At 42.1% G+C, this 24,691-nt stretch overlaps 1 protein-coding gene across 26 annotated transcripts in view; it reads right to left on the reverse strand.

Annotated features, from left to right (window-relative positions):
• Positions 1–3,146: 3,146 nt before the first annotated feature.
• tcf7l2 (transcription factor 7 like 2) overlaps positions 3,147–24,691 on the reverse strand; it is a 93,602-nt gene continuing 72,057 nt past the window's right edge. For 3 of the 26 annotated variants that reach the window (XM_066662787.1, XM_066662781.1, XM_066662795.1), the window contains 10 exons: positions 22,339–22,471; positions 19,429–19,531; positions 18,372–18,458; positions 13,988–14,113; positions 13,728–13,887; positions 13,286–13,393; positions 12,088–12,136; positions 11,318–11,368; positions 10,014–10,086; positions 3,147–5,484 (listed from right to left, as the gene is read on the reverse strand). In XM_066662787.1, the coding sequence (XP_066518884.1) occupies positions 5,043–5,484; positions 10,014–10,086; positions 11,318–11,368; positions 12,088–12,136; positions 13,286–13,393; positions 13,728–13,887; positions 13,988–14,113; positions 18,372–18,458; positions 19,429–19,531; positions 22,339–22,471 (1,332 nt within the window). In that variant the 3' untranslated portion in view covers positions 3,147–5,042. Of the gene's footprint in view, positions 5,485–7,906; positions 7,936–9,356; positions 9,430–10,013; positions 10,087–11,317; positions 11,369–12,087; positions 12,151–13,284; positions 13,394–13,727; positions 13,888–13,987; positions 14,129–18,371; positions 18,459–19,428; positions 19,532–22,338; positions 22,472–24,691 lie in introns of those variants that run through there. The other 23 variants (XM_066662786.1, XM_066662778.1, XM_066662783.1 and 20 more) reach the window with 18 other exon arrangements.

A 24,691-nucleotide genomic window follows, 5' to 3' on the forward strand; every position in this document is an offset into this window, starting at 1 on the left:
GAATGGCATTCGCTCACAAGAACATTAATGAGATATGGTGCTGATGTCGGATGATTAGTTCTAGATCATAAAATACAGCAATCGTCGTTAATGTGAATAGTAAATGTACTGAAACTTCTTTCTGCCTTAGAAACATCTACAGCTCGTTTCATTATTTTAACCACAGCTTACATTCCTTCATTTGTCAACATAAAGGTACATCTAGAATGCATTTATTTAAGGGACACTGTCACAATGCCAGATCTTATTCAGGTGATGTTGTGAAAAGGTACAAAGGTACTTCTGTAGTGAGTGACTGGATATCAAGACCATTACATTTACTCTGTGTAGTACGCTTCTTTCTGATATTGAAGCCGCCAGCTTTGGCCAGGGTACACACTGGCTAAAAATCACATCCCCACTGACTTAATATCCTCTTCCATAGATCTGCAAGCATGCTTTTATTCAGAAATAAAATATGCTGTAAACGTGGACCACTCTAAAGGTTGAAAACACTTATGAAAGGAGAAATGATGACGATAAAATTAAAAGGAATATTGAGGTCCACTCAAGGTCAAGAGTGTCTTAATAGGCTGTGTAGTGCAGTGAAAAGAGAGCCATTCAGCACAATACGTTTCTCTAGGGAGCCGTACATAGGAGATTTTAATTACTTTATAGGTAGAGACAACCCCACCAATAGATAGATAGATAAATAGATAGACACACACAACCCAGAGCCCAACTTTTCAGCCTTGGAGGAAATTTGACTGTTCACAAACTACAGATAAAAAAACTGCACTTGGGGGAGGACGAGCAGTGTGAGGTTTAAAAGGACACCGAAGAGCACTGAGGTGTAAATGGATGCACAATTGATTACTGAAAACCTGAACGTTTCTGATTAGTCTATTTTGTGGTTTGTTTACTCAGAAACCTGCCAACCAATCAGATGGAGAATATTCTGCCTTGTCAATAGTATTGCAAGGTTATAAACAATGTACAAAAAATACCAAGCATACCTGTTTTTGGGAAACTCGTAAAAGAGACACAAACAAAAAACGAAAACAAAACACAAGAAAAACTAGTGAGACGAGCATGTCTCATTTCACATATTAGAAGCTTTTGAAAGCCGAAAACTGAAAGCTTTGTTCCCATTCTGAATGAGAGCAAAAGAAGCCCTCAGCCCTGCACTGAGTCAAGTCCCTGACCCTCCACAGCACGAAAGCTATTGACAGTTTAGGAGTTTGGATGTTACACTCTTTGTCTCATTTACATGTGCAATTGACATGTTAGAATGCAGTGAAATGCTGCTTTGCTCTGAGCATCTCCTTCATTCTTCCTGCTCTCTGCCTCTTTCTTCCTGCAGTACGCCACATCACATCTGCTGTCTGAAAGAGACTGAGACTGATGTGTGGACCTCTAGGATTTTTTTGATGCGTGCCTTTTGCGAGGGGAAAGCTTTGCTGAGGCAATGAAATAGTGCTGTTCTGAATCAATTGATACTTCACGATGTTTGTTTACTTGTGTGTTTCCTCTATTCAGAAGGAAGACAGCAGCAGAGCTCACAGACAGCTGTGTCCTTATTGATTTGTTCCTGTGAGGCGTTCAGTGCTCAGAAGGAAAACATCTGAACATGGATTTACAGAGGTCAGTTTGTAGCTGTAAATCACCAATGGCACATTTCTATTTGTTTAAATGGGACAGAAAGATGCACTTCATGTCTAAGAGTGTTCAGAAACTCTTATCAGTCAGTTATGCTCACTCTTTAGAACTTTAGGTTCATTCTTTAGAACTTTAGGGTCACTCTTTGCTGATAGAATGGGTCTAAATGTGTAACATATATATGAAAGGCATATAGATTCCAATACAAAAGGACACTATGGAGAAGCCAGGTTTTATCTTAAAAATCACCTAACTCACTGCCAAACACCCACCTTATCAACTACAGGGTGTGTCAAAAGTCACAGGACACCCTTTTACCTGAATACCCCAGCAGGTAACGGGTGATCTTTTAGACTATGTCCGGAACATGGCTTCCATCTTGAAAGAAGCCATATTGGATCAAGGGCAGGTTTTTTCAGTAGGAAGGTGGTCATGTAGCATATCAAAGAAATAAAAGGGTGTCCTGCGACTTATGAGTGTAGAGCTGAGGATTTAAAGAACCCCTCCAGTGAAAATCAAGTTACCTTTTTTTTAATGCTAGAATATCCAATTAAAAACATGCGTCTCCATGTGGATTTTTCATTTGCTGCAGCATATGAACCCAGCAGCAGCTGTCCTCCACAGTGTGTGAAAATGTCATGAAGAATGAACTAATAGAAATGTTTTATTTTTTTTTGAATGTTGGGACGTTTTTCCTTCTCTTGTAAAGTTACATGTTTTTAATTGGACAGCGACAATACGTAGCATGTGAGAAACGTTCCAAATCACAAACCTAAGGAAACAATTTTGTCAACTTGTGGCATGAGGCTTTCGATGATGAACAGAAAAGGGTTTTTAAGGGTTTGATCAATGTTAAATGATCAAAGTGGGACTTTACAGTTTGGACCCATTTAGAGGTCTATGTTTTTTAAAGGGGAACTGATTATTTGTGGAACTAAAAAGAGACTATTAACAGAACAGATGGTCAGAAGAATATGAACAATTTTGCTTTGGTCAGTTCAAGGCACATGAGGCTGTGTCCGCTGAAAATACAGTGTGAAGCAGATAAAAGGCCATAGCCTTGCATACATGAGGGCATTTGAAAGACATCTGAGCTAGGCTGATTAGGCTTTTAACACAAGCATTTAAACGGCATTTAAAACAAGCCCCAGAGTGAAGACCAGGGCACCAACCTTGCCGAGCAATACTGTAAATTAAGTGAATGAATGAGGTCCCTGCAAATATTACAAAGCAAGTTCTCAGCGGAATCCTTGGGACCAGATGCCGAGAGCGCAGTGTGATGAGATATTTATGTTGCTCCACTAGAGAGCCAAACTGTTTTCAGGTGGATCAGACCCGGTTTTAGCTCCATTACTCATCATTGTTTATGTTTAGAGCATCAGTCTGAGGCAGATTCGTACATAAAGCTAAGCGCCCACTGCTATTCTGACAGTAAGTTAGCTTCCTCAATAAAGTCCAAACAGGGTAATGGAGGCCACAGTAACGGTCACTAGAGAAAGCCAGGCCACGAGCTGATCTGCACATACTAAGTCGCTTTTATTAATACAGAACTGCATGCTACAGAGACTGTACAGCATAAACATTTATTCATTACAAAAACATGGTTTGGGAACCATTTCAAATAATGGAAAACAAAACAAAACCGAACAAAAAAAAAAGAAGAAAAAAAAAAAGGAAACAAAAATCAGAACAAAGCAAACAAAAATAAAAGCTAAGAGCGTAAAACAGAACAGGAACATCACAGCCGTTAAGGAAACATTCAAACTATTCATCATTAGCATCTTAATAAACCAGAGAAGAAATCGACGGCTTACAGTCGCGTCATGTCAACTACAATGGCACCGAATGGATGATTCTCTTGTAGCTTTTTTACAGCTTCTTGCAACATCAACATGCCTATTTTTTCTATCTACCTATATGTAGTAGTGTACTTAAAAGTGGCAGTTTGTGTATTTTTTTGTTATTTAATAGTTTTTTTATGAACCTCCTAATATACATAATTTGGCCCTTGAGGGTTTATACAGTATGACGTCCGTCTTTTTATTAAGTTTAAATTTTAATATTTGACAATCTGCTACCAAACACATTTGTTATAGCAACATTTATACTACATACATAGCAATCTATGTAACGTCACAGCAAAGTATGGTTGAAAAAGAAAAAACAAACAATTGACAACGAAAGCCTACAGCGTAGTAAGAGGGGGAGTGGAAATTATCACAAATTTTGGCACGGAAAATCTGTACACAATTCTACAGTCCGGTGGAGATGAGACTGTGCAATAAAAAAGACGGGCTTTAGACGAGATCCAACTACTAAAGACATGGTATCCACTGTCCCCATTTCAAGTTTTCTTTTCTTCTATTGTAAAATGGCTTATAGATATGTTTCTAGAAATTAAGTTGTGCATACATCTGTTTTGGAGAATCTACATTGTTTTGGTGGAATTCTGGTCTTCAGCAAAACAAACGTATGTTAAAATAATAAAACAATTTAACTTCAAAACCTCCTTGTAAAAATGGATCATTTATATATATATTTATATAAGTTGCTTACATAAAAAAAAGAATATTTGTACAATGTATTAAGAAAATGAAAATATTTCGAAAAGGGACAACATACAGGATACAACAAGCAATCTCTAAAGCAATAAATACTACTGGTCCTAGCGTTGTGACATTTTGTATTGAATACCCCAATCCCTAACCCCCACCCCATCTCAAAACAGTTCCTCCAAATGAGTCTAGTCAACCCAACCCAACTCATCCCCACTCCCAAGGTAAACAACGACAAAAATAAAAATAAAATAGACAACGCAATGGAACAATGCATATTAACACAGTAACCCCCCCCCAATATTTCTGTACATTTAAACAAGAACAAGTAACATCACAATTAAAGTTGTTCCTCGGTCGGAGAAGTGTCTCCACGGTCCTCGTGCCCTCCGTGTTTTGAACAGGTGTAAAATGATTGGTTCGCAAGCTCGTATTTAATACAAATAATGAAGTAGAACCAACTCTTAAGAAAAGGGCTCACTGAAACCTCACTTAACCTACTTTTAAATCTGTCTTTTAACAGGTCTATGTCAAACTACATAACAGTTATGGATTTTTCTGTTGTACAGTTGAACATTAAAAAAAAATCTTAAAAATTTTGGCAGATTCACAAAGCCATACTCTACAACTCATTGTACTTTATTATCAATATTATAATTATAATAATTTCTTTCATTTTAGATAATGACAGGTCAAATATTGACCAATGAACTTTGATAAAAGAATTAACTAATTTCCAAAGCCATATGGCACAGAAAAAAAAGAAACAAACAAACAGGAAGAAAACGTAAAAAGAGGCAGCAGACAGACGAGAGGAGTCAAAAGCTGGTAAAGCAAAGCTAGTCTAGCCTAGTCTATTGACTTGGTTACGAGCGAAAGTGGTTGTGTGGGGGCGGAGCTGGGCAGCAGAGAATGGGAATGACACGCTGATGTGGGCCGGGAGGAGGAGGAGCCTGAGGGGCGGGACGACGACACGTCTGAAGGGTCCAAGGAGCCATTGTGGGCAGAGCCGGGCGTTTTGCCTGCCCCTGAGTTGTCCAGCAGAGCTAAGGGCGGAGGCATGACAAGGTGATGATGTGGGTTGTGTGAGGACGAGACCAGAGGGGCCGGTTTCATAGTCAGTGATAGAGGTTGCATTTGTTCAGTCTGTGATTTGGATTCTTTTGAGGGCGGAGAGGTGGTGACCATGGAGGGGGAGGATGGGGGGGACTCTAGTAAGCTTCCATCCGAAGAAGGAGGACTGGCACAGCTGCCTTCACCTTGAATGTAGCGAATGCACTTCTTTTTTCTCCTGCAAACAGAAAGCAGCCTTGTTTTAAACTCCTACGTAATCTCAGCAGTGTTTTCTAACTTGCCGCTAGGCTTGGTTCATGGAGCCTTAGCACCCATTTAAATGCACACTTCCACACCACCACCAAAGTTCTGAATATATGTATGTGTCCACCGGCAATGTTCAGCCTGTAAAAATCGACTTTGCCATGATTGAACATTTTAAGATATCGATTTATAACCTTGGGTGAGAGAGTGCATCTAATTGGATGCTACTGCTTTTGGAGAACGCCAATACAAACAGATGAACACCTGAGCACTTTTCGTTCTTTGCCACTGATTTCCCTCTTACCTTCTATCCCATCAGAGTTCATGCAGAGGAGATGGGAGAAAGGGAAGGACACAGAGGAGAGAGAGAGAGGGATGAACAGACAGCACAGACACCAGACGAAGAGACAGCAGGAGGAGGATGGGGAAAGCGATGACAGGAGGCAAAGGGAGGAAGAGTAACCACCTCCGAGGCTCAGAGGGACACAGTCAAAGAGGTGAGCACTATATCTGCCTTTGTTTTCTCCTAGCGAGATAACAGAACAAGCTCGAAACAAAAGAACTCCACCTCGGTGCAGGCAAACCGCAAGGGAACCCAGTCCGGTTTACACATCAGCTTGAATTATTACACTCCTCTCTTTTGCTTCCTTTTTTCATGTCTCTTTCCTGCTTTTTTCTGCACAATCCTTGGGGGGGAGTTCAGATGGAGAGGTAAGAGGTTAGAGGAGATGCGCTACTCTCAGCCTGCCCCTAAGACATGTGTGTGAGCGCTGTGCACAGAGGTCGCCGCGCCATGTTTGCATTTCTGCTCGGGTCAGGACCCTCCCTCGTCTGCTACGCCTACGGCCAGCCATCCCAGCCAGCCACACGGGCAAAAGCTCACCAAGCGCCAAGCCAGTACGCCGAGAGGGGCGGGAGAGGGAGCGCAAGAGACAGAGTGAGATATATTGAGTGAGAGTGTGAGAGAGAGTGAGCGAGCCAGAGATAGATAGAGAGTGAGAGATTTCGTTGTCTCCAAGGTGACTGGATAGATACCCTGTTCTGAAACAGGAGGAGAGGAAAAAGAGAAAAAAACTAGAGAGAGAGAGTGTGTGAGTGAGCGAAAGCCTCTGTGTACCTTGCCCTAGCCTGGCCTCGCCACCCCCCCCCACCCCCTTTGCCAAAAAATACAAAAAATATAGAAAAATAAACCAGCTCTGCCTAAAGGCCATGTTAAGCTATTCAGCCTCCACTACTGTACGACTGGAAGACAGAGACAGGAATAAAAACAATGAATATGAAAAGAGAAGGACAGGGGGAACTATAGAGCAATGAAAGATGGAGTTAAATGAATGTAATCCATTTCAGTAAAATATAGTCACTGTAAAGCCTATTCAAATCCAGGTAAGGATTGTTTCCTAAGTTATACCCCTGCCTGGTCTTATGCAGGTATAGGTTTGAGACAAAAGTGCAAGAGAGAGAGAGAGGGGGCAGAAAGACAAAGACAGAGATACAGACTGTCTGGAAGACATATTTAAGAGGAACGGGGATGAAAGAGAATAGAAAGAAATGGAGAGTTGGAGAAAGAGGCAGACATTTTGATCCAGACACGTATATCCTGTGTAGGCAAAAGGCATGCAGAACCAAAGACATGCACTGAGTTGTACAGGGCTGTGAAGCACAGTGATAATGAAAAATGAATGAACAGATATTTAAAGAAAAGAACAGGTTCAGTAATGGCAGATTTCCTCGTCTGGACAGTAGGAGTAGTATAAAAAGTCTTACTTAGTTTGAAATTACTTTCCTTTGCAAACAATCTGTGCACAGCTCAGACACACGCCGCAGAAAACAGGCTAACGCTGCTCTAACTGTCTGTCAAAAGGCTGCAAATAAGCTAATATCCATTTTTTAAGATCCTTATTGATTCTAAATATCTTCCCATGTTCTTTATTGATTTCTGCATCTCTGGGGGAATTACTCCAGATGCATCTTTCAGGAAACAGAGCTGAGTGGGGTCTTTTAACCTCCCAGCTCCTTAAATAAGGGCACAATTACTACTGCTTCTCCCAGCGCATCCTAAAACACTCATATCTTTCATCTAAGCGCATGCAGGGTGTTGTTTAGGAACACATCTCTGCTCTGACTAGGCTATTATATTCTGAAATATTTAACTCCTTTATAATTGTTTGTGTCTCAAAAGAGTGAAACTCAGTGTGGATGAGTTCTAAATCAACGGATCGTAATCGTTTAAGCAGAACTAAAAGAATGATGATGGAAATGGATTGCACACAGCATACAGAAGTGTAATATAACAGAACAGAACAGGAAAACGTCTGGCATCTGTGATGAGGGCAGGGGGTGGACAGAGCACAAGCGTGACACAGAGAAGGGTATTACTTAGCAGAAACAAATACCTACCATCAACAAATTCCCAATTCAAAGACTGCTTGTGTTAGAACAGAAAGACAAGAGGTTTGGACTGAGTAAAGGATTATCAGAAAGGGGAGGGGGAGGTTGAGGAGTGAGGGCAAGAGGCTACATCACAACAAACTTTATATAGTAGGCCAATCAAACAGCAGTGATTAACCATAGGGGAGAAAATGGATCATTCATTGCTTTACTGGGTCATTTTTGTAAAGAGTAAAATAAATGATTGAAGACTGTTTACTATCATTTGTCACAGAGGAACTCTTAGGTGACCATTAAGGGGAATACTATAGATTTTTTAAAAAGCAATATATGCCATACGTTTCATTGTAGAGAAACTTGCTGAGTCAGAATTGCTTACAATGTTGGTGATAGGAACCAGATGTTCAAAACGTTTCATCCCTCTGAATGAGACCTTACATAAAGTTATTATTGGGTGTACAAATAAGTTTTAAAGTCTTCTGGTGTAATTCAAAATTCAAACATTTTCTCGCTCTTTTGTCATTTTATGGAAATGGATGTGCAGTATTAAAAATGACAACTTTCGTTTGATTCAGTAAACATCTCCTAAAAAGTAAGTATTAATGTGCTACCTTCACAATCGCTAACATCAAAATCACCATCTTTAAATCAACAAAACCAAAACTCACATGTATTTTTGAATACAACATTATTCCCAAAAACAGAAAGCTTTTGCAGCACTTCTTTTTGATGGAACAAATGTAGTTGTTGAATAAATTGTATTCTCTTTGAATAAAATCACAATTGTCATTTTTAATACTACACAACATTTACTATAAAATGACAAAAAGAGTGGCAGAATGTTTCAATTTGTTATTACAATTATGCTACACTTAAAAACCTTATTTGTAAACCTAATACATCAAATAAGAATACACTGCCTTATGGTTAATCAGTGTTTTATGATATTTCTGAAACACTTATGTAGCTTAAATGATGTTTAAAGAAACACATGCTGACAATTTTTGGGCAAAAATATCCAAAAGAAATGTTTAAATGAGATCCACCCCTATTTTAAGGCTATTAAACATTACCCAAGGAAAAAGAGAAAAAACTAACACGCACGTATGTTCAAGTTACAATCTCTGGTTCCTATCAACTCTACTGTACGTGAATTTCAGTAAATGTGTCAGAATACAGGTCTACAATTTCCAATTCTGTGTCAGACCATTTTCTGCCCCAGGACTTCAGCTGCTCTACAATAATGTGAGATATTTCATATTTCAGTGAGTGAGAGACAGATAACGAAATTAATCAAGCAGTCTGACAAACACATAAAGCGAAAAACAAGGCTGAAATCATCAGAAGAAGGAACACATTTTGTTTTCTGAAGGTTGTGGGAAGAAGAAAGAAACCTTCATTTAACCATAATAATGAATTATGAACTACATCCTCCCAAGAGTGGCACTGGGAATATACCTGCAGGGTTTGCACCATAAACCCAGTTGGTCAAGCCCGAACAAGGCACGACACTTCTTAGGGGTATTTGCATCTGTTAGCCAAAAAGGGTAGACACAAAAACAACAAACACAAGAAGGAAAAGAAAAAAAAAGAAAAAAATAGGACATGTCATTTGGACAAAAAAGGCATGTAACTAGAGCGTTGGTTTCAGCTGTGGACACTGGCATTACCTCCTGAACACTTACCAGTGGAATCCAAACCCCTCTCAGCCACTTCCCCATTCAGATAGGACCTCACCGAGAGATCATATCGGTGTGAAGAGTTCTATATGTTGAAATGCAGAATATGCACTGCACCCATCTGTGACCAAACTGCCTTCTTGACTAGATTATAAAACTGAGCCCCAGCTTCATAAGCATAGTTCAGTTCCTGGATTATACCAGTGCATGAATGCATGTGTGTGGACTCAAATACAAAACAGTCATACAGCATTTGCAGCTAATCAAAGCAGTTGATCCCCATGTGGCAGAAGCAGCTGATTGGTTTAAAGTAAGGGGTGGCGTGGAGAGAGGGGAGGAGCAGAAAGAAAGGGAGTAAAGGGAGGAAGTGCCAGTGTAAGGGTTCCCCAGCTGTCACCTGCTCTAGCGTACCTGCCAGCACACACCAGATACACACCTGCATGGGCCACACCAGTTATTCTGCTGATCGAGCCCAAAGCGTGCACGACACTTCTTAGGGGCACTCAGGTCTGACCCGATGAAGTGGAAGGAAGCCAGCAGAGGGAAGGAGAAGTGACAAAAAAAAATATAGAGAGAAGGAGGGAAATAAAATGGAAAACCAATGAATCTAAAATCACTCTGAATTATGGCATTTCATAATTGTTTCCCCATAAATAGGTTCAAACTATGGCATTTTTACTTGTGCAGTATTCCTTTACAGTAAGGACTGCCAGATACTGTTATATTAGTTAAATGATATTAGTTAAAAATAATAAAATAAATAAATAACTATAAAAAATGTTTTAAAAAAAACAAAGAGCCAAACCACAAGCACGTAGATGAAAAGGTAAATGAATAGGAACTCAAACCATTCAGATTGAAAGAGAGAATAAGAGCCAGTGTAGCAGAAACATGAGACTAAGAGCCAGTATTAAATATTTGCTTGATAAAAGAGAGTACACACAGAGCATGGTGGTGCAGCACGGTTACATGTCTGCGGAGTAAGCTCTCTGTTGTACACTGGAGAGGATGAGGGGACAAGGGATACAAGCAGCAAAGTAGATGCGATCAGAACGGGAAGTGTTGGTTAGTTGCAGCCGGGGAAATGTTACAAAGCCAGAGACTGCAGAGAAGCCGGCTCAGGCCTGCGTTCATCCTCTTCTCACTGCAGCCCTCAGCAGGGCAGAGCGAGGGGAGACAGGAGAGCAAGGAGTATGTGAGTGGGGTTGGAGGCCGGCCTAAAGCTTTAAGTCAGGCTCAACAGAGACAGGGCCGCCCCCGCTCTCATGCTGGAGAATAGGCAGCTACTGAAGCCAGCAGATTAAGGAGGTTTACCCTGATAACATCTCTGGTTATTTTCAGCATTCAAAGATTCTGTTTGGAACAGTCTTTTCTATAAATATACTGCAACTGATGTTTGCCAAATGGAAGAGCTTTATCAGCACTGGGCTTTTAACATACAAGTGTCTATAGGAGAACTTAAAAAAAACAAAAAACACCAAAGTAAAATATAACCATAACTCAGTGAACAAAGTGAGAGCACAATGAAATGAGTAAGAGCAAATCATAAGCGATTTCTTCGTAACAAAGGACGAGTAAGAGCAAATAAAGACATAAAGATAGAGCTAACATTAATCATTAAATAAATTAGTCAGATGTACAATACACTGCACAAACACAGATAAATGAATGTGTAATAAACTAAAAAGTAGGGGAAGAAAAAGCAAGTTAGTAATTTAAGACTTAAAATGACATTAGCACCTGTAATCGGAGGGAGTGAAAGGCAAGGATTTGGAAAATATTCTCTGTGTTCTGAAAAAAAGAACAGATAGAGAAGCCTTCAAAAGGGATTCCAAGATCGCAAATACATCATTACTGCGCATTTCTCCTTCACATCTCAATATGGATATAGATTCAGAATCATGAGACCAATAAAAAGACAAAATGAGTAAACAAATGAACCAGCAAACCTCCTTAATTTGAAGATGTGTGATTTGCATAAATGGAAACATATAGAATTACATACAAATCTAAAGCATGCAGCAGGCACAGCCCAAAGTTAAAACCACAAACCACAAAGGACAAACATGAAGCACAGTCCACTGGCATGACACAGGCACAGCAGCATGGTCAGTGCTGGCACAGGACCAGCTCTAATTAACACACAATCATTCTCAAAACACACAATTCACAGTATGCTAAATGCTAAAAAGAAAGGGGGGGGGGGCATTGGGCCAGGGGGGATTGGTGTGAGGGGGAGGGGTTTTTCCTGGTGGGCATATCGGGGGGTGGGTGGTGAGGGGATTCATGCATATTCAATGTTATTAGTGCTAGACATAGGGCTAGGGTGGAGGATAACAAGCAGTCTAACGTGTAAATATTGCATTGGGTAGCATAACTATATACAAAATGAGGCAGGCACAAAAAGGGATGAAGAGGGAAAAAAAAGCTGGACTTTTATCTTTGAGATGTCACCCTTGTGACAGATGATGGATCTGCTCTAATATGAGACATAATTGCAGCTCACTTACCATTGCCCTCTGCTTGCTGCTTTTCCCTTTTTCTCTTCTTCTTTTTCCCCTGTTGGTTAGACGCCAAAAAAAAAGAAAGACAGGAACCTTAGTTATTATATTGCAGAAAAGGGCCGAGACATGAAATGAACAAGAGAGACCCATGTTTTTTACTCATTCATTTATTCATGCTGGAGCCTGAAGGATCGAACTGCCACTGCAGGCCAGAGCAGAACTTTCCCTTTCTCTCGCCCTGTTCTTCTCTGGTTTCTCTGTGTTTATTCCTTTGTTTCTAGCTACTCCTCAGTTTTCCCCCGCTGTTGTGAAACGATTTAAGGCTCTCGAGGTTTCTTTGAAAGACTGTGATTACTGCAGGGAGAGTTGAGAGAGGATGAGCGCGCTACTCTCATCTGCTCGTATCTAGGCCCTTAGACAAACATCGTCTCCTTATGGTCTGAGCTCTGCTGGACCATGTGAGTGACCACTGACCAAGGTCAAGCTGCTGCACCTGAGCATTTATTTAATAATTACCTCCTTCCGAGGCTTCTCTGGACTCCACTGAAATGAAATAATTCATTTTCTTTTTAAACTGGTCTTTCCCTTTGCTTTGAGAGTCATCAAACTGCAGTAGGAATGACAGGTTGGGGCGGAGGGTGATTTGTCGGGTGTTCAGGATGAGCGTGTGGATCCGTCTAGGCCAGAAAACGGTGTGGTCATTCCCCATTCGGGGTGTCTCAGCAGTGGAGAGAGACGTTCCCTTTCATCAGAGCTGTGGGGCGTTTAGGCCCTGCGGTTATTTAATTACTCTGATCTGAGCTCGTCTTTCTTTTTTTAGGTGAAGCAGTAGAATACTAATGAAAGCAGCTCAGAACCCAGTGCAGAACAGGGCTGAGAATATACAGAGCAGAGGCGAAGCTGCATTGCTGCTGAGAGATGATTCAGGCGGCTTGCCTCACATCTGCATCTTTACTGTACACAGAATTTGAATGGGTTCCTGTCAAACAGTGGAAAATGAAAAAAATATGTTCTGGATTGCCAATGCAAGACTGAAAATATCCACTGGATTCCAGCTTGGTCGAGCTGCACGGACCTGCACAAAGGCTTTTTTGGGACATGACCAATAAAAAGAAGCCTTCAAGGTAACAGAAGCCCCATCAACATCTCCCTAAATTGCTGAGAAGAGAAAAGAGCGTTACATGTTGAAAACTTAAAAACTTACATAGTTGTCACGTGCTGACCAGCCGGGGTAGAGCTGCATGTGTAGCTGTCGTTCTTTTCTGGCTAGCTCATAGTATTTGGCCTGCTCCTCTCGAGATAATGCGTGCCACTGGACCCACAAAGACAGAAAAACACAAATAGGTATTAACATGGAGATGATGTATTTCATACTTAAACACTAAAAGTCCCTGGCGCTGTTGCAGCTTTCGCTGGGCTGCAATTCCTTTTCTACTACTTTAATGACAACTCACTTACACATGATGGCATCACTGAGCAAGATTACATGTGAGCGTAAGTGGAAATGTACAGTTCCTTAAGCAAGTCAGTGTCTCAGACGAAGAGTTGAGCTCTCAGTCCTGCTTTACGGTACACGCTGTGTTCTACACTAAGTAAGATATAAATGTAAAGTGACTGAGCGTGTGCGCAGCCTGTGGCAGCCTCACCCTTCGGCCCAGGATTTGATTGATAGCTGCACTCTCTTTCAGCGTGCATTCTGCCACCACTTTGGCCCTCATCTCCTTCATGTACAGCATGAATGCGTTCAGAGGCTTCTTTATGTGTGGCTTTTTCTTTTCATCCTCTTTTTTCTGGTCCTGATGTTTCCTGTAGGGGAATGGAGATGAGGAGGGGGTCACTGTGAAATAATGGACTGAAAAGCAGGTCAGTATGAGAAGCGTAAGGGGGTAAGAAAAGCTGGACTCACGAGCTGTTGAGTGAGCTGATGTCGCTGTGAGAAGACTCCTGCTTGACGTTGGGTGTGACGATGGCAGGGTGAGGGATCCCCGTGGTGTGCAAACTGTGGTGAGGAGGCACCATGTGGGGAGGGAATCTGGAGGAGAGAAGACTGTGTAAATCGTCAGAGTGGACACGGGTGAAATGGGGGAGGACACACACAAACAAATATAACAGTGTTTAGATTTACACATGACTAATAATTCCAAAGGTAACTGTAGATGACAAAATGTTGACAATATTTAAAAATCATTATTATAATAGGTGTGCTGTTCATTTCTGATTTTCCTTTGTTTTTTGGATGCACTGATGCTAGACTTGTGGGCAGATCACAAAATATTGCAGTTAAATTAATACAATTCACATAGTATCCCAGTGTAACCTAAATGTTCTGCTCAATAAATGTGACTGCTTTAAAATATCAGTCAAATCTGTTCAAAACACTTTGGGGGGAAAAAATATATAGAAAAATCGCTATATATTTGTATGTACTGTATCCTAATAACAAACCTATTTTTCAGAGCTAGTTTGGTTATTTTAATTGTCCTCCATCGCCTGCTACATATCGAAATAATAAAATCAATTTCCCATGGCTATACAGATTGAAAAGATTATCTTTAATAAGATCGTAAAGACACATAATGCTGTATCCGAACACAAAGTAATTAGCCTGAAGAAAGCCTAGATAAATTCCTGTGTGATAGTGGAGAATGCAAGGGAATATTTGTGTGTGTGTGTCATATACACAGCTGAGAATAGGAGTGGAAGATGATGAAAAAAAGAGAAGGAATATTAAAAAAAAAAAAAAAAAAAAAAAAAAAAAAGAAAGGGGGAAAAAAACAGCTCATTATCTGGCTGAGTCTGGCTGCATGGCTTGGAGCCAGAATATAATGATGAGCATAAACTCACAAGGAACAACTAGTTTCTGTTGGAGGCACTCTCTGGGGACTGTGTTTTTTCCCCCAGTCTCTCCTCTCCACTCCTCTCTCCTCCCTTCATCCCTGACACATTTGTGTTTGCGCCATGTCATCTGCCCGCCTGCCTCTACTGAGGGGACCTGTGCAATAGCTGCAGCTCCGCAATCATTAGACCCCCCTCTCTACCACCCCAACCCCATCTCCTTGCCTGCATACTTGTTAAAATTTCCTCTTTTCCACCATTCAACACCCCCCAACCCCCCTTCCTGACTGTCCCAGTAGCCCCCTGATCCCCCACACACCCTTGTGCCGCTGCCATAGAGAGGCCCAGGTTATGGTTTAAACAAGATGGCCATCTCTTTGAAGCAGAGGGCATCATCCAACTCATCAGCACAGAGCAGAGACTGCCACCAATTTAGCCCTACAGAGAGAGAGAGAGAGAGAGAGAGGGAGAGGGAGAGAGAGAGAGAGAGAGAGAGAGAGAGAGAGAGAGAGAGAGGGCCCCTGCAGGCTCAGACGTCTCAATCTTCTACCTCACCAGCCGCGAGTCAGCGAGTGCCATTTAATTGCCGATTGGAGCTGTGGCCCCCGTGCCTGTTTAATGTATAATGACCTTGCTGGTGTTACTCAGTCTCCACCCCCTAGAAAAAAAAAATGAACGATTTGAAGCGTAGGTGCAGATGGAGGAACATATCAAAGGGCAGGTGCGGGCAGGGGGGCAGGGGGCCTACACTTCCTCCCCATGCCACTCGGGACGGGTGAGGGACCTGCTCGTCTTTCACCCCATTATCAAAATAATGTAGCTCATTTGCTGGATCCAAGTCCACTCTCTCCCTGCCATCTCAAATGTATTTTTCAGGAGGCTGCGGCTGTATCTGGGTGCTGAGTGGAGCGCTACACAAAGCCCCGTGTGCTAAAGTGCATACTAAACGCCAGCCCAAGAGAACAGCTCGCCCAGCAAACACAGGGAGTATAGGCAACCCACGGCTGGACAGCTTACACTGGACAGAACCCTCGAGGTCAGGGCTAATGCTGTGTGTAGAGAGGGTAAAGCCTCATAAGGAAACTATCTCTCTCTTTCCTCGTGTTGTTTTCCTTTCCCTCCTTTTCGTCTGACTCACTTGCTCACCCTCCCTTTCTTCTATCCTGCCCCCCCCCCCCTCTCTCTCTCTCTCATATAACCTTTTGACATGGCAAAAAGCACAATTAACGAAGTCTTCTCCTGCCTTTCATTATATTTCCAGGAGGCAGGTGACTGTGCAGGGCAGTGCAGTGCGGCTGTGTGTGTGTGTATCTGCGGGCCCACACACGTGTGCTACAGTTTTTGACACAAACATGCTAAAGCACCTTCTCTGTACGCAGACAGGCGACCACCACCTATTAATCTATGCTAATTCAATTACAGATTATCAAAACACATTAGCTTTTCCCCAGCCCAGCTCCAATCCCCCTAGCCCCCATTCAACAGATTCAATTAGGCAGCACTGGAAATAGGATGATCACAATATAAAGGGCTCATTAGGAGGGAATTAGCTGTCACTTAAGCCCAGGTCCACTGGAGGATGGTGCAGAAGCAGCAGTGTCTGCAGACATATACAGACACCTGTGTAAGGAGCTAACAGAGCTCAGAGAGCCAGGGTAGGGCAGAAAACTCTTAGCTTTCTGGGGCCAAGGCTCGAGTGTTGCCCACACAAGCCAGGACAAGAGGGACACTGCTGATTGCTGCAGGGACCTGCCTGAGTGATGAGCAGCTGTAGTGCTCAGCAGGCTGGGATATACAGTGCTTTGTAATAAATGATCCTATAATACTCTTGGTGGATGGAATGCAAACCTGTCACAGTGTTATACATTCAAGGTATTTCCAAGTATCAGTGTTCATACTTTAATAAAATAACAGATTTGTAGATGACTGTAATGATCCTAAAGCAATTTAGTCAGTGGCAAACTATGACCACTAGAGCTAGGCCTTCCAATATAAACACCTCTTGGGTAATGTTAGTTTCTTCTAATGCCCTTATGAGATTCTACTAGAATGTTAAAACAGAGCTAAAAGCGATAAACTTGAACATTTTCAGCCTTTACAGATTAAACACTTGCACATGAAAGACCTTTGATCTGAAGCTTGTATCTGAGACTTAATCGTGCATGTTTTCTAGCATGTTGCAGTGACTCATTCAGTAAAGAACCCTGGCTCAGAGCTGCTGTTGTTTTCCAATTCCAAAGGCTGACTAAAACACACTGTTTAGGCTACAGCTTGTAATCACAGTCAGTGATGTATCTACCACTTCTATGAGGCCTTGAGTGACTAGCTCTTCCCATGAAACTCATGTCTCCAGTTGAAAAACAAAACTAGTTGAGATTTGGCAGTAAAATCTACTCAATGTGATAGAACTGGTGTTGGGATTTGTCACTTTTAAGGCACATGGCAGTTGGATGAGATGTTTGCTTTTAGCCAGAGAAGCGTGAATGTGAATCTACACACATCAACCTCGGATTTTCACATACAGAAACCTACACCCTCTCCGCAGTTTCTCTTGCACTCACTTATCCATCAACGTCCTGTGTATCTGCAGCACCAGCGCTTTTCAGCTGCTTTTCCAATCATACTACAATTAAACAGGAATTTGTTGTTGTCTGGAGAGGGAGTGGGCTTCTATAAACTATAAACCCGGCCTGAGTCTCTTTCTGCCTTTCAGACTCGTTTCATCATCATCACCACCACCACGGCCACAAACACTGAGCAGAGGGTGACATGCTGGAGGACTAAGGAAGAGAATGGAGGAGGTTGGTGCAGTGGGTGGAGGGAGCCACCATATGGAACCAGTTTGCGTTTTCCAGCTTCTTTTTTGTTTTGAAAGACATTAGAAACAGCAAACCATAAGGAGTTTTGTCATCTACAGTTAACCCCTCCTACTTCACACAACAAAAGCAGCTAAAAATCACCAGGGAGCATTTGCAGTGACAGTAAAAACAAACATGCCTCTTTTTCTCCATTTCACACACACACACACACACACACAGTACTACAAATGCTCCCTTGGGTGTGTTTGTGTCCAGATCTCCACTTGAGCTGGATTCTAATGGCCTCTGCAATGCTCTCGCCCAGAGTCAAAACGAAAAAATGGCAGCCCCTCAGCCTTTACCGCTTAGCAGTGGATTCAGTTACTTATCGAGCAGAGTCACAAACAGCAGAGAAGACACTCTGAATCCTATCTCATCCTCTGCCATTCAGAAGGGGTAAATGCTCTTTAGGGGCCTCATTATAAAATGATAACAATAATTAATATTTGAATAGAGAGCTAAGCACTGGGGACTGTCTTTTTGAACGCTGAGGCGTGAGCAGCCTCTCCTTAAGGGAAAGTTTATGGCACATTTTTGACATGCCCGTTACCCACACTAGTATTCTCCCTGTGTGCTCTGTCCCAAGACACAACTCACCTTGACATGGATGCGTTGACAGTGAGGGCAGTTGGGTAGGGGTGTCTAAAACCTCCCGTCGTGATTGGGTAAACTGGTTGACCTTGCCTGGGAAAAGAAGAAAGGGATGGAGGTAAAGGAAGGGATGAAAAAAAAGAGGTGAAAAAACCCACCTCTCACTCTCCATGCAGGCGGCTTTATTCTCATTTGATCAGAACAAAAATCTAGGGGATTGCAGAGCGCCGATCAAAGGGAAGCAAACTCCGAACAATTTGAATGCCACAAATCTGATAGGAATGGCTAATTAAATTTCATAACCCCTTGCTTGGTGTCGATGGAGGCCCCTCTCCCTGAGCTGGAACTAGGTGTTTTGTTGTGATAATTAAAGACGAAGCGCCGGGCCCTTTAATGGAGCCATCACGCTAATTGAGGTCTACACATCCAAAGACAAACAATAATGAATGTAAATTTATACCAAAATAAAGTGCAGAGAATCAAAGGGCCGCGGCTGTGCTCGGGGCCTCTCTCGGTATTTAGATCGCGGTGAGAAAACATTAAATTAACAGAGCTTAATTTGTAGCCTTTTGTCATATTAACAAGTGTTGACAAGAGTTACCAGGGGAGAGCCCCTGTGTGGAATTGTGGGTAAAATACTGGCAATCACAGTTCATTACTCTAATTGGACAATACAGAGACATGCAAAATAGCATTTGCCACAAAGAAGCAACTTAGGGTTTTAGGGGAAGAAGAAAGCCACGGTGCATTTCTGTGGGTCCCAGAGGTGCTTTACTTTAATGTATAAACTGCACAGAGGGGCAGCGCTAGACTTTGTGGTTTACTATTACCAAGCACATGTCCAAAACGGCCTTTACATGAAGAGGTCCCGAACAAGTCACAGCACTGTATGAAAAATGTTCGATTTAAGCCAGGGAAAACTCAAATTGATATGTTAAATCAGTACTGTTGACTACTCCATAATTATTTGTTCATTGATGCTAACGAAACACAGCAGAGCACACATAATAAAGAGAAATTGAGACAATAAGACAAGAATAAAAGAATAAATTGTTGCGCTTACTGTGGTACTAACCATCCTAGCGGATGGGGGATCTGGCCGACAGTGCCAGGTGAGAGAGGGTAGTAGGGGGATATATCTGGAGGATGTGGAGGCCTTGGGATTCCTGTAACAACATTTTAGAGGAAAACAGAAACAAAATGGTAAGCTGTGGAAAAAGCCTAAAACATTTGTCCACTTTTCCTGGCACAGAAATCCCCATTATGAAGTTTGACTGCTGAAAGTGTCTTTTGTGCAAGGTACAACTGAACAGAGTCAACATCACAGGGAGGTGGGCAGAAAGAGAGGGGGAGGAGGAGAGGAAAAAAGACTGCTCACATGTAGCCTGCTATAGAACACGTTCTGATCAAAGCTTGTGGAGGCAGCCACAAAGTAGCACACAGATGAGGAAGAGGGAGGGAAAACAGTACCCTGTCACACGTGTCTTCTGAATCAGAGTGTTAATTTTGTGATAATTGTGGTTTAGAAATGAGCACCACCTACTCTGTAGTGTGTAAGAGAAGCTCAAATATTAACAGGAATCAAGGCCAAAGGCTTTGCAGTGCTCAGGGTTTTTTGCATTAACATTGCAAACCACCACTTGATGCAAAAAGCAACCCAATTGTATTCACAAAATCCCTTTTTTATTTGGGGAAAAAAATACTACTCCTCACCGTTTTATTTACTAAGACTGTTACATCCCTAGTAACTCACCCAACGTTTTTAAATTGGAAACACGCTAAATGCCCATAAGACAATGAAACACCAATCAACCAAAGCATTAATATGACCTCCTTGGGTGGACTATCGCTGACACTCATGGTGTGGTGGTATGTTTTTTTGTGTTTGTTTTTCTGGTATGAGTGGATCAGACACAGCAGTGCTGCTGGAGTTTTTAAACCCCTCAGTTTCACTCCTAACTACCCAACAGCTTCCTTTGGCCAGCATACTGTGACCACTGATGAAGGACTAATGACATTACAACACTAACTTCATAGCAACAGATGAGCTACATTGTTCAACAAGGTAGGTGTGTCTAATGGAGGGGACAGTGGGCACAGTTTTAAAAAAACCACCACATCAGTGTCACTGCAGCGCTGAGAAGGATCTGCTAGCCAAGTCATACCTGCCCCTGTGGTGATCCAGAGCAACAGACACACTACAGTCAGTAATTGTTGATACATTCTGTAATGGTCAGTGGAGCTGATAAAATGAACACTGTGCTATGATCTGTGTATGCTGCCTGGATTTTAGATGTTTTCACTAATATATAATTTTTTTGCAGTTGGTGAAGCTCACAACATGCAGTGGTGAATGGTGAGTATATAAAGCTGCAGAATATCTCCTAATTCAGCCATTATATCTGTGCATGTCTAAGTGAATTGTGCATAACGAGTTAACGATGCCATGCTGCAGGAGTTAACTCTGACACTACTGGGATGTGTGGGACAACTGTTTAAGTAACAGCGCGTATTGTAATGTACATGTGTTGTTGATAATAATAACAAATAATGACAATAACAACCAGATTCTTCATTATAGTGACTCCCCACTTAATACAGTCAGAAATCTTACAGAGTAACTATTACATTTAAACTGGATAAAACATGTATACTACTCATTTGTGAGTGTATGGTCTGGTTGTTATAGATAACCTGTAACATGTATTAATCTGTTATGGACTGTGAGCATCTGGTTCATTCAGCAGGAACAAAGGTGTATTCTGTGAAATGACAACTCATCGTCAGTGACCATTTACTTTCGATATCAAAAGAAACTTTCTTAGCCCAGAAGACCTGGGAGTTCAGGTTTAGAAACCATAGCTTAAAAAGAATTTGTACCTCACCAAACCTCAAGGGTCTATTCTAATTGTTTGTTTTAACACAATAATTACACATAACTGCTTCTGCCTGGAAAACTGACACAATTCCCACAATTGTGCCAAACATTCCTGAGTGACCACGAGTTAGTATTTTCCTCCTAATGTTTCTAAGTGTGCTTGTGTGGCTTTTGCTCTGTAAGCATTAGACTACTCCAGCACTACAGCACAGCCACTACAAGGAGGGGTCTTAGTATAGCTCATTAATTAATTAAATGCTAAACTCAATTAAGCAGCCCCATTAAGCACCACATTAAACAGCCTCTGAATTCTTATTGGCCCTCTGTGACGAGCATCATCATAAGATCACTCTTACACCAAACACTGTAGAAAGAGCCTAGTATGGTTATATCAACAGCAAGCTCCGTCAAACTGATGGCTTCACTGTAGCTCAAAATAGAAAGAGATGTATTTTTGCTACTGCAGATTCAATTGAAGTGACAACAGTTCTTTAAAATAATTTTCTGATAAGAAAATGAGCTATTGACAAATCTCAGCACACGCTGGGCTGGTGAATTTAAACTTTTGTTTGTCAATTCCATGTCCACACACTGGGGATCCTTTTTTTCTTGTTCTCAGAAAGAGTGCAGGGAGCAAAAGTAACTTATGCCCTCTTTTTACACGTTGTTTACACCTGTAACACAGGGACACTCATTCCCTTGATCCGAGTTTAGCAGCTCCATTGACACCCTCAATCATGTTCAATACACATGGTTCTGTATTCGAGAGGTGGGATTAGCTTGGGCTTGATTAGCATCACACGTTAGTGAGCTGTTATTTGATAACAAATACATTACATACATACAACATTAACTTCATATTATATTCAAACAGTCCATGAAGGTAATGTACCCATGGGAAATGCTACTCAACGCTACAAAAATGTCAAATTTGAACACCTTGATTTGAAAGTACTGTTATGTTCTATTCATTTAACTTTTTAAAATTATAATCTATATAATATTTGATATCCATCAATACCATAAAAACAAAAAATCAATATGTTTTAACACCAATACATATACCACCCAGCTCTAGAATGACAGTTCTCCTACCTGTTTTGGGGTCCACGTCTGTCTGTAGGTGTGGAGGGGGGTTCCCAGGTGTGAAGTGTTCATTGCTGTAGGTGATCAGAGGCGTAAGCGGGTGCACATGGTGAGGGTGCTGTACCACAGGGACCTTATTAGACTAGAGAGAGAGGGAGGAGGGAGAGAGAAAAAACACTTTGTTTATATCTTCTAGGGTTAAGACAGAGAAACCAGGTGCCTACACTTGAACCACACATTTGTCAAGATCCAACAAAATGCTGTGCTATCAAATTATGCAGCCCTTGGCCTCTAACCACAGACCTGTTTTCAGAACACTGTGGTTTGTAATTAAAAACACTTGTGCCGAGGTGCTGTGCCACAGGACAGAGATCGAAACAGTCATCTGACACTGATAACAGTCCTTATGGCTGTTGGTTACACTATACACCCCTCTAACCACCGGACTGTGCCCAGAGCCATCATCACAAGCACAATCAGAAAAACCACCTAATAAACAAAATGGCAGGCAATCTAAACACACTTCAACAGCAGCCCACAGCCTCCTACTCTCTCTCTCTCTCTCTCTGCTACCTTCTTTCCTCTAGCTGCTGAACAGCAAGCCACCCTCCCTCCCCTTCTGCTCTTCCTCCCGGGCCTGGTTTTTGGGGTGGGTTTGCATTATAAATCGCGGGGAGGGGAGGTCGAGAAAATCTATTTCTGCGTCGTGGCCAAATTGGTTTTAGCTATGTAATCTGCTCTTTGTGCTCCTAAGTGGCACAGGCCCCGTTTTCAATTACCCAAGATTACAGCTGAGCGGAGGGGTGCTGAAGCATAGCCTGGCATTAGTGGATTCCCAGCACACGCTACCTAACCAGATTATGGCCCTGCTGTAGATTAGACAGGCCCCACCGTGCCCCGGCCGTGGATTACAGTCTGCCTCCATTTCACCAACAATCCTTTTATTCAGGATGCCTTAGATAAAGAGTGGTGGAGCTAAGCTCAGTTGACTAGCAGAAAGAGACCTGAGGGAGCAGTAGGGTTTCTTCTGAAGTCAGAGAGTCAGCCTGTCCCAAAGTCCCCACTTGCAGTCTGTGGTTCTGTTTCAGTGTAGGCAAGGAATTATGAAAATATTTAATATATTGATTAAAATAACGTTGCATTTGATTAATTAAAGTAGATTTTCTTAAACCTTAAATAGAAATAAACATAGTTGTTTGTTAAAAAATAAATAAATTGTGTATTGTAGTGTATTGACCTGTGGGGTATATACTCAGTCTAATACTACTTTGATGCAGTACTGGGAAAGGGTGAGTTTAATGTGGTCTTACACAATATATCACTGGGGCACGAGACACACACACCTTATGGAATTCACAAGTGTTCACACAAATACACAAAACCGCAAACCCAAAGCCTGGTCTTTGGGACTGTGTACCATTCTGCTGACTTGCCCGTAGTTACGCATGGCATTCAGATGTTTGATTGACAGCATGGTGTCTGCTCTAGAGGGTTCAAGGAGACTGCCAGGGCAAGTAGAGACTCGTCAGTAGATTCTCCTTTTACAACACACCCAATCAAATCCAGGCCCCAATGACACACAGTAAAGCCTGGTAAAGTGGGCTGTCACAAAGTACTTAAAAAAACACACTAAACAATGATGGTGAACATTTGTACAGGCTTTGTGAAAGCGGACACAAGCCATCCTTTTGTCAGGCCTAATCTATCTGAGTCACTCCCCCCACATTTAGAGTGGAAGAGACGAGTCCTTGCATGTCCAAGTTTGACTGCGGCCTGGGCCTGAGCGGTTAAAGCATTCACCCAGGGCCCCTCAGCCAGAGAGAGAGAGGAAGGGTGGGGGTTGTAGAAAGGGGCCACACTGAGCACTGGGAGGGTGTTCCACTCCGCCATATTCCCAATGAAAGATTAATGAACTGAGCAGAGCTGCTGGGAGAAAGAAAAGGGCTCTGGGGACTCATTCAGGGCCCTGAGCACAGCCACGGCTGGAGAGAGAGTTAGCACAGGAGACGGGACAAGGGGAAAAGGAAAAAGTGCAGGAAAGAGGCTGAAGAAAGAGAAAGAGTAGGGGAACAGAGACAGGCAACTCGTTAAAATTGGAAATGGGGCGGGGGGCTGGTTAAAGAAAAAAAAATATCCTCATCATCAGAAAAAGGGATGGGGCGATGACAGCTGCCAAACACAGTTGACGAGTTTGCCATTGAGGCAGTAATGCCCTGTCTACCCGCTAGCCTCCCATAACCTCCCCCTCTGCACCGCACGCTAGCCCCCCATAACCTCCCCCTCCATAATGATGTGAAAGAATGTTGTCAATTCTCTCTGCGCTGAAAGGCTTTAGTAGCCATTTAAATGAGTTCTTTTGTCC

This window comes from Hoplias malabaricus, chromosome 3 (assembly GCF_029633855.1).
Source record: "Hoplias malabaricus isolate fHopMal1 chromosome 3, fHopMal1.hap1, whole genome shotgun sequence".
Lineage (NCBI taxonomy): Eukaryota > Metazoa > Chordata > Actinopteri > Characiformes > Erythrinidae > Hoplias > Hoplias malabaricus.